The sequence below is a fragment of the Nicotiana tabacum genome, chromosome 15, assembly GCF_000715075.1.
Source record: "Nicotiana tabacum cultivar K326 chromosome 15, ASM71507v2, whole genome shotgun sequence".
Lineage (NCBI taxonomy): Eukaryota > Viridiplantae > Streptophyta > Magnoliopsida > Solanales > Solanaceae > Nicotiana > Nicotiana tabacum.
In genome coordinates this window covers 118296315-118307166 of record NC_134094.1, presented here as the reverse complement: position 1 = coordinate 118307166, position 10852 = coordinate 118296315, and the positions used below count along the sequence as shown (strand labels likewise).

The following is a 10852-nucleotide window of genomic DNA, read 5'->3' as shown; positions in this document are numbered from 1 at the left end:
CCAAAATCTTTTAAATGATCTAAGATTGAAATAAAAATAAATATTTATCCCAACTTATCTAGTATACACCACCAAACACATTTACATTATACCTCATATATCTCATTTTTAGTCTAATAAATCAAACATCTTCCAATAAAAATATATTCACCAAATAATCTCATCATTATTTAATCCCTATATTATACCCCAAAATAACTTGCTCTCCTACCAAACGACCCCTAAGAAATATCAAGATGGTGTAAAGGGTGATTGACCGCGGTTATCTAGAAGATATCTGTAAAATTCATGCACTGAATCAAAAAAGAAAAAATCGTGGATCCTGCATATATATAATTTAATACGCAAAATCCATCAGATCATTCATATATGAACAAACAGTGTAATGATTTCTACAAAATGCATAGCACATGCAATAAGAAAATCATAATGCTTATACATCTGGTTAATTATCCTGGAGTATAGATGAACAACATACATAGTATTATCCCACATCGTCGGATCTGAAGAGGATAGTGTGTACGCAGACCTTACCCCTACCTTGTGAAGGTAGAGATGTTTCCAATAGACCCTCGGCTCAGGAAAACATAAGCACCACATCCTGGGAGTATAGATGATGACTAGTAACTCGAGCATTAGAGCTAGTTAAACTTCTATAATTACTCGTAATAGCTATGGACTGATCTTGCAACATACCCTGTGGCATTAGCCAGGATTACTAAAACGCTTAGCTACATTACTATTCTACAGATGAATCAATGTGCATCGATCGTGTGTTGGAGGAATTTGTCAGTTACAAGAAAAAGAAAACAATATCAAATAACGACTGTTAACTTTTTCATCTTCTACTGACATAATTCAAACATATTATACGTGCAAGATAAATAAGGTCCTGGTTTTTGCTAGAAGAGTAGCTTTCCATCAGCTGACCAAAATTACTAGCTTTGAAAGGAAATGCAACATTTGCATGATTTGCCTTCGATGATACCCAGTCTGTTTTAGCTCCATTGCCTATTGCCTCCATAACCCCTTCCACGGTCTCGAAAACCCCCAAGACCTAGTCATAAAAGAAAATCAATAAGATGAAAGCATAGATAGTAAAGCACAGAGATGTTCACAGTCACTATATGGTTCTTTTCATAGCCAATCACGTTATTAACAGCAAACACATCCTACTGGAAAGTCAATTGACCAGGAAACACATCATAAGGCCAACTATCATCTTTTTCTCTTCTTTTGGGTGGGGGGGGGGGGGGTTGAGAGGAATTAAGAATAAGTTCAATATTTGTATCCATCTCTTCCTTAGAAGAAGAGGCAGCAGAATTTTGTTAACAGTCCATGGGAATTTAGTCTTTTGACACCTCAACCAAATACTAGACATACAGAAATCCCACCTGGCAGGAGATTCTACTAGTGTGTTGCTATGATGAACCACAAAAAATCAAATTTATTTCCATATACAGCCAATAGACTAACCTGGAGGGGGAGGAGCACCACGTCCCATTTTTGCCAGTTCAGGACTGACCTTCTGTCCAGCCTCCTCAAGAATGTTAATAAGGTCCTTCGCGAACCTAGCATTCGCCGCGGTAAAGTAGGTGTATGCTGTCCCTGATGCACCAGCCCTTCCCGTTCTACCAATGCGATGAACATAGTCCTCCAGCGATCCAGGAAAATCATAGTTGATTACAAATTTTACATCCTTCACATCTGTACCAATTCAAATTTTATAATGTCTGTAAAATGTTTCATAGTAGTTCCAACTTGGTTATGGTAAAAATTTACTGCTTTCTCCCTAAGACAATGTTAAAAGGCCTTCAGAGATAGGAGTGCACTCAACTCCCTAATTAAAGTGATATCCATTTTTCTGTACTCCAGAACAATTTATCATGCTAGCCATACCGTTCTAGCACAGAGAATCTTTTTGATATTAGCCTTTGCTCATTGTACCAAAGTATGTGAGGGTATACTAGCAAACAATACATATGGAGCATTCAGACAATACCAAGTGCCAACAAGAGTTATTTCTGTTCATATATTAAAACTGCAAAATTGTCCGTGTTATCCACAAGATGCTGCTACACAGAAAAAGCCTGAATATCTTCTTCGCATCAGATGGCCAAAAAATTAGAGATTGCCGATCTATGAAAATATGATTGCACAATTATAGACGGTAACAATGCCATAGACAGAGAGAAACACGTATAACAATGAGCATTAAATGGTTATATTTATAGAGGCTGATAGAGTTTCCTTGTGCTAGGCATACCTAGACCTCGAGCAGCAACATCTGTAGCTGTCATTATAGGAGACTTTCCAGCTTTGAATTCTGAAAGGACCCAATCTCTTTCTGCCTGACTCTTATCACCATGAATAGAAAGTGCAGGCCAACCATCCATCCGGAGCTGCCGAGTTACTTGGTCACACCCCTTTTTGGTATCCATGAATATTAAAATCCGACTACCATCCATAATATCTTCCAGCAACTTTACTAATCTGAATTTACAAAACAAGTTTAGTTCGATGGGAGAATCTAATCAAATGTGAAGAATGTATGTTAAAAGGTTTTGAGGCCTGCAATACTTGAAATAAAAAAGTAAAGGGTGTTAACCATACTTATTATACTTCTGGCTCTCCGAGACAATTTCCACATGCTGGCGAATAGCATGATTAGCTTTCAGGTCAGCTGAACCAATAACCACCTGAGCAATTTTTCATAGAAAATAGTTAAAAGAGCGTAAAAATCACGTTCAAACTATTAATTCAAGAAAAATAGTGCATTCACTTTTCCTCTAGATGACAATAGAAAGAATTTCGGGCCACAACATAGTGATCAATATCCTCATTTTGTATAGGCTGAGGAACTGGATCAGAACCTTGAAAAGAAACTCACTTTGTATGCGTTTAAAAGGAACTGCCTTGCAAGCTGCTCAACTTCCTTGGGCCATGTGGCACTCCAATACAACGTTTGACGATCTGGACGTATCTGCAGAACCATTGAACCATAGAAACAACATCCCAAGAATGAACAATGTCCAAGTGGGAGGAAAGAGGATAAATATTACACTTATTAACTTGACAGGAATAACATCTCTTCTCTGAATGCTTTGTATTGTCCAGATAAATAGAAAAAATACAAGAAGAAATTTCTTTCAGTATTTTTAGTCCTTCTGAATGTGAGAAATTATCAATCAAACTCCAGAACTAAAAGGTTGGAGGGAGTAACAAGAGCTAAAAGTCAAAGTTCTCTATTTTGTTTTAATCAAGAAGTCAAAGTTGTCTCTTCTGAGAGAGAGTACCTTCTTTACACTGACAAAAGCTAGTTGTTTCATCAGATTTGAACAAGAATATGATGGAATAAACACTATAATGGTAGTAAAATTTAACTGCAGAAGATCCCGGCCAAATCATAGAACCTTGTTGGTAATCACTTGTTCGCGAATCAAACTTTTTGGTTAACAAACCAGACAGCAACCTTATAGAGGACACAGTTGCTTAAACAGCTTAAGAAATCCAATTCAAAGAGAACTTATAATTTATGCTGGGAACAAGAATTTAATCCAGTAAGCGAAGCAAGAACAGCTAGCAATTTAGAGAAATAGAAGACTGAAAATACTAAGACAAGGGAAACTCAATTTTGGATCCAACAGGTAATTACAGAAGCAAACCTGAGAAACAATTTTGCGGATTTGAGGTTCAAAACCCATGTCTAGCATGCGGTCAGCCTCGTCCAGCACGAGATATGTCACCCTTCGCAAATTTGTATTATTAGATTCTAGCATATCAATCAACCTTCCAGGTGTGGCAATAACAATTTCAACACCTATCAAATAAAAGTACATCGATTAGCTCCATTATGAAATGCAAATAATACAACAAAACTGAGAGAAGAAGAAGCTCTAGGATATACCCGATCCATCAACATCACGACACAGTAGTAAAGTCACGCTGAGCATATCACCACCTACCTTTCTGAAGATCACGAACCTGGGGCCCCTTTGGAACCCCACCATAAATGCAGGTATTCTTAATCCGTGACGATGCACCAAATTTAGTGGCTTCTTGTTGAATCTGAACAGCTAGTTCACGAGTTGGGGCTAACACTAAGACGATAGGACCATCTCCAGGAGCTTGAAAATAAGATTTGAACAAAAAAAAAAAAGAAATAGAGAAAGAAGAGTTGCATCAAAAATCACGCTATGCAACAAGAAGAAAGTAATGCTCGACAAGTATGAAGATGTATGTACTCATGAGTGAATGAGCTGCTCTGCACTTATACCTAAAAATGGCTGGGCATTAACGTGCACAATTGCGGGCAACAGATAAGCAAGTGTCTTCCCAGACCCTGTTTCTGCTATACCAATGAGATCACGGCCCTTCAAGGCCATAGGCCAACCTTGAGCTTGAATAGGTGTAGGTTCAGTGAAGCCAGCCTTTTCAATTTCTTGGATGACATAATCTGTAGTGGCACCAAGGAAACATAGAAAGGAGGGAAAAGAAGAACAAAAACGAAGTGCCATTCAACCAAAAGCTTGTGACATGCATAATAGGAAATATCGATGTGTACAAAACCCGTCAAATAGAACAGGAGACCTTTGAAAAATTGAAGATATTATGGAAACAATAATCAAATGGGGAAAAAAGTATCAATTGATGAGTTCAACATTAGAAGTCAGTGAATACCCCTTTTCACTAGATCTGCACAGCTCAATAACTCCGTAATCAAACATATTGATGATTTACAATGTTCAGATAAATCTTCACAACTTTTGCACGCATACTACTGAAACTTACATGCATGACTTCCATTATTCATTAACACTATCCTTCCATCTCCTATAAAATTGATTTAGTTCATATTCATGGGCAATTCCAAGTATCTATAGTTGAAGCCTGCACAAGTAATAAGAGACAACGATCGCCAGTACACTACTGCTACAATACTTCAGGTGTTCTGCATAACAGACCTTTGGACAAGTACCTCATCAGTTCCAAACAATACCAAGAGGATCCCACACTAAATATTCAGGAAATTGTACCAAGTAGCACCAAAACTGAGCTCTTGGAAGAAATTAGAACAATATCCTCTAATTAGAGGATCCCAACCTGTAATTAGGCCTATTGCACTGGCTTAGTGCAAATATTTATATTACATATTTACCCATTAAAAAAAATGAGTATACTCACAATAATGTTTCTGTTTTTGGGGAGTGGAGGACAGTGATATTATGGACGCTGCTTGGTTTAGAATTTAAGGTTTAAGCATAGCAATCAGTCTTATTTCACCAGCTTCAACGGATTACACACCCGCCATTCCAGATTGTGTTAAGCTTTCAAGTGACAGGAATGTGAATTTTTTCACACCATTACTGTATTTTTTTCTTCTTTTTTGATTAAAATACAGAGTATAACTTAAGTTTTTTGTTTTTTAACCGTTAAAGATAATATATTAATTTCAGCAATTACAAAGTGCTGTGGAAGTATTTAAAACAGTAGGCTACATTACGAGCTGAGTAGTGAGCTCAAAAAGTAAACCATGGCCTCAATGTCACACTTAATTTTCTGTTGAAGATTGGATAGTGGTATTATAAGGGCTATTTGCTTTAATATACCTGGAAATCCTACGTCATGAAAGGACTTTACAGGCTTGGGCACGTCACGGCCCTCAACAGTGATCTCCCGGCGTCGTCTATACTCTTCCACCTCACTTTCGGTCATTGCCGCGATGGACGGTGATTCAACATAGAAATTCTTCTCGAATGGAGTCAATCCATCCAAATCGACCTTCCGTGGCGAATCCTTACCCTCGTAATCTTTCCTGCTCGATGACGATGATCTATAACTCGAGCCCCCACCAAAGCCCGAGTCACTGCAAAATAATCCAAAATTTAAAAGATTTATATTCAAAGCAGCTAAAACCCTGACCATAATTACAGTCATCAAGAACTGCCGTATAAGAAAAAGTATAGATGAGTATGTCTAGTCTCTCCCGGGACCTAACCCCAACCAAGGGTAGCTAGGTAGGGAAGGATTCAGGAATGAGGAAACAATTCTCAAAGATCCCTTTTCCTTTGGGAGGGTACAAGAAGACAGGGGGAATGTACAGTAAAAGCTACGGGTTCAGTAACTCAAATGGTCAGTGGGTTCAGTGGCATTGCAAACCCATAAATTTCAAATCTTGGACCCGCCTTTGCAAGTAGAGTCATTTCCACTCAGTATTTCTTTTTAAGTAGTGTTCGATCGATTAATCCACAATTAATTACAGTTTATTGGAATCATACCCTAACTATAATTAGGGTCAACAAGAATATCATATATGAAAAGCCTATAATAGTATTATTTACAGGTATAACGGGAGATAATACAAAACTAAATACAGTTTTATTCAAAGCAGCTAAAACCACCATAATTACAGTCAATAAGAACTATCGCATATGAAGTGCATACATGAATTTACACGTATAGCCGGAGATAATGCACAACTAAATGCGGTTTACCCAGAGCAGCTAAACCCTAACCATAATTACAGTCAATACAGAACTAAGTATCGCATATATGAGCGTTTGTACGTATAGCCGGAGATAATAAACAGCTAAATACAGTTTATTCAGAGCAGCTAAAACCCTAACCATAATTACAGTCTATAAGAGTTATCCAAATGAAGTGCGTATATTATACTTTATATGTATAGCCGGAGATTGCATAATTAGGGTTTTTACCTGCGACGGTCGCGGTAAGAGCCAGGGTCCGCCGGACGGCTATCATAGCCACTCATTTTCCGGCAACGTCGGAGGAGGATGTTTTAGGCTAGTGAATCGAAAAGGAAGCTTCTAGAAGAAAAATAGTGGTTTTGTATGCCAAAGAAGAATAGGCAATAGTAATGGGGGATATGCAAAATGTGATTTCACCGCCGTTGTTGCTTTGCTTCTGTTTTTGGTCGGTTTTATTTTGGTCCTTATTGACTGATCTACATTCAGTTTGGTCCCTTTCAGTTTTTTATTTATCTCGATTTCGTCCTCAATGTTTCAAATTGTCCATAAAATGGTCCCTTGAGTAAGCTGTCACAATGGGTCCAGGCGTCCAGCCCAGCGCAGCCAAGACTTATGGGCCAAAAAATTTGAACGGGAAAATGGTTAAAAGAAAACAGTTATTCACTCATATTATCCGTTAAAAAATAAGTTGGTTAATAACATTTTTAAAATTGATCAAATATTGATAAAAACTATATTATTCACTTAGGGCATCTCTAATCCTCCATCATTTCTCCATAACGGGGGCAGTTTTTGCCGTAATGGGGCTCCAATGCTCCCCTATTTTTGCCCCCAAAATGGGAATGAATAGTGTTATCTCAAATATGGAGCGACACTATTCATTTCCTCCATTACTATTCATCATTATTTTATTATTATTTTTATTATTTAACCCATTTAATTTATCTCTTTATATATACTTAATTATGTTTATGTAATATCTTTATAATATTAATTTTACATCATAACTTTGGCATTATAATTTTGATAAATTAATTTTTGTGCATTTATTATTTTTATGTAAAATTATAAGTTAATTTTATTATAAGTTATAATTGTACAAAAAATATATAATCATCTCAAAAAATGAATGATGCAAATATAAAATATTAGATGTTGCTAAAATTGAAAGGCGTGAATATAAAATATTAGATGTTGTTAAAATTGAAAAGTGACAATTAAAAATACATTAAAATTGGAAATACATGAAAATTAAAAATACATTAAATTAAAATACATAAAAATTGAAACTACGGTAAATAGCATAATAACTTAGTAAGGAGGTATGTCGTTTCCAGATACACCAAAATCATTATAGTATTGAGTGAATGGGGCCGAGGATTGTTGTGGTTGTGACTGTAAAAATTGTTGACTTCGTTTCGCAATTGTTGCAGTACCATCACATCTTTGGATAAAAGAAGTGTTACATGATATAATATATTAATAACTACATGTATTATACTGCACAACATAATAATGCACCAATTCAAGATAATTGGGAATGTTCACCTCCAACGGTTGAAATGGTAGTAGATAAAAATTACCGATTTGAACAAATTTTAGCTCGACACAAAAAAATTAAGGACAAAGATGCTCATTTTGCACTTCGTAATGCATTAATAGATCATTTATGGGAGCATACTAGAGGTGGAAGTTAAATATTTATGTAACATTTAATATGAATTTTACCATAATGTAATATGTATTTAATTATCTTGTATCTCAATGATTTCACTTTTATTTGAATTATCCGTTAATATATATAATCTATAATATTTGATTACAAATTATATTATTTAAAAATTTATGGTATAAAATAATTTTATACCATAATTATATGTGATGAATATGTAAAGAAGAAAAAAAAAAGATAGAATTTCTTTAATAGAAATAAGAAAATAAAATTTAAATAAAAGATAATAATACAATATTAAAGAGAGAGAAGAATATAAAATGGAATATTCTTTTTGGAGTAAAAAATGGAGTAATGGTTGGAGTAACTTTACTCAATTTTGGAGTTTATTCCATTTTGGAGGAGAAAATGGAGGTAAGGGTTGGAGATGACCCTAGAAAGTAGATAATCAATGGATAACTAATGAGTTTAACTTTTACATTTATAAAGCCTCAAATTGGTGGTTCCTCAAGTTTGGGAGAGTAGGTATTCTCCCAAAAGTGATCATATTCAAGAAGTCATGGATATATGGATATCCATATTATCCGTCGATAATCACCTTTTCTATCCGTATTAAATATGGGACGGGTCGGATAATTTATCCATTTTTTATATTATCCGTTTTCGACATGCCCATATCCAACCAGACCCGCCCCGTTTGCCACCCCTAGCTAGGACGATCCCAGTTTCAAAAGGACCTTAACTCAGCCTTAAGCGAGCCGCGAGCTAGGACGGACTAGCCATTCATCTGTTTCTTTTTTCGTAAGAATTGTTTTTTTAATGTAAATTTGAATATAAAATTCTAATATAGTATAAGTAAGCAAAAATTACAAAAGCATAAATTTTTACAAGATAATACGTCAAAATTACATAAAACTTCATAATATTTAAGAAAGTCGACTTTATTTGCAAACATAAAGGTTTAGCTGTTAATAAAACTTTTAAGTTATCAGTTGGATTCCAAAAAATTACTAATCATAATCAAAATAACGGAAAAAATACTTCACAAAAAGAAACCTTAACCCAAACCATGGATACATACAAATCATATATCCCTACCCAATAGTCACATACATATAGAATATGGCTTAACGGAAAAAATAAACCGAAGCTTCCCAATAAACCAAGGTGAACTAGGGATGGCATAATACCGACCGAACTGATAATTTTGATTTATTTTGATCGGTTTGCGATTTATATTTTTTTAAAATTTGGTGTTCGGTTTTAGTATTTCGGTTAACCGAAAAAACAATTTTTTTTTTAAGTACGGGTTCTATTGCCGAAAGACCCCTCTTTAAAAATATGTTAAATGACACAACTACACAACTAAAGCTAATCAGATAACAACTAGTCAACTTCTTGTTAAATTTTCTAAAACAACTTTCGGTCACTAACTTTTAAAAGTTTAAGTGATTGTTTCACATCAAGTCACTTTAAAAGAAGGGTATCTAAACAATCCAACCAGGAAATATTTTAGGGAGAAACTAAGAGTTTCTTCTACCAATGACCTCTTAGATTTTTCTATGTTCATTAGTGTTTTCTCGACAGATTTGTCGTGTTTGTTTCTCACCATAAAAGGGATATGTCCTTCTTAGCCCTCGTTCCCGTGTTAGTTGCCTTGTCAGTCATTTTGTTAGCTAAAAAAAAAAAGAAAAGAAAAAAGATAAGGAAACTCACGAAGCTTTTCTCAATTTCTAGCTTCAGTTTAACTGTCCGTTTCTTATGCTACCAAATTTATGGGGCATATAAAACTAGAATCCAGATATAGAATTAAAACGTTATCATACGTTACAGATTCTCCTCCAATTGGCCATATTTGACAGCACCACGTAGGATAAAATACAACTGTTAGAATGGTCACAAAACAGAGATGGATTAGCATACCACTAGGGCAATGCAAAACTAGTTCAGTACAAAGATGGCATCACTTGTTAATAGTGAAGTAAAATGTCTCATTGAATAACAGAATAATTAGGAATCTAATGTACAATAACAAATTGGATGGAGGATAACACCACATAAATGGATGTGGCACATATTGTCACACTAGCACCGAAAAATAAAACCAAAAATAAAAAAGCGATAAATAAAACCGAAAATAACCGCATCAAACTGCAAGAAAATCGCACCGCACCGAAAATACTTTGGTTCGATTTTAGTTATTAAAATCGCAAACCGAAAAAATCGAACCGAACTTCTACAAAATCGAACCGAACCGACGCCCACCCCTTAGGTGAACTGAATTCTTTTATTTTGCTGAAATAAATTTCGTTCTGCCAACAAAGTGCTGAGATTGTACAAAAATACAATAACAAATTCTAACTATGAGATAAAAAAAATATATAATTCAAGCATATTTGTTGAAATTATGTTCCAGCAACTCAACTCAAAAGACTGATTTGGTTAAGTGTTATGTGCTAGTCATACTAGTCTCTTTGACTCCTTCTTATTTTTTTAATTTTAAATTCAAATTTTAAAAAATCGGTCCACGGGCCGAACCCGACCTTGCCTCATTCGAGCCTCAAAGGTTGATGGACTAACTTAGATCGAACCTATAAGCCTCTCTTTTAAATGGGTTAGAAAATTTTTAACCTAATCATGCTTAAGTAACAAATTTGGTTGGGGTGACTTTATGGACCAAGTCATTTTGACA

The 10852-nt window shown here is 35.2% G+C and overlaps 1 protein-coding gene across 1 annotated transcript; it reads right to left on the bottom strand.

The window, feature by feature from the left end:
• Nucleotides 1-643: 643 nt before the first annotated feature.
• On the bottom strand, nucleotides 644-6921 carry LOC107812893 (DEAD-box ATP-dependent RNA helicase 20). The gene is made up of 10 exons (XM_016638072.2): nucleotides 6717-6921; nucleotides 5610-5866; nucleotides 4277-4456; nucleotides 3966-4127; nucleotides 3666-3820; nucleotides 2891-2983; nucleotides 2614-2699; nucleotides 2267-2493; nucleotides 1477-1707; nucleotides 644-1057 (listed from the first exon to the last, which is right to left on the bottom strand). The coding sequence occupies exons 1-10, from the start codon at nucleotides 6770-6772 to the stop codon at nucleotides 999-1001; spliced, it is 1506 nt and encodes a 501-aa protein (XP_016493558.2). The 5' UTR covers nucleotides 6773-6921; the 3' UTR covers nucleotides 644-998.
• Nucleotides 6922-10852: the final 3931 nt, after the last annotated feature.

What these genes read in the sequence shown, in the direction of transcription:
- LOC107812893 (XM_016638072.2), bottom strand. Translation starts at nt 6,772, where the DNA reads ATGAGTGGCTATGATAGCCGTCCGGCGGACCCTGGCTCTTACCGCGAC. An exon ending in TCTTACCGCGACCGTCGCAG is followed by an intron (nt 5,867 to 6,716) that starts GTAAAAACCCTA and finishes ATTATTTTGCAG; the next exon opens with TGACTCGGGCTTTGGTGGGG. An exon ending in TCCGCAAAATTGTTTCTCAG is followed by an intron (nt 2,984 to 3,665) that starts GTTTGCTTCTGT and finishes ATGGTTCTGCAG; the next exon opens with ATACGTCCAGATCGTCAAAC.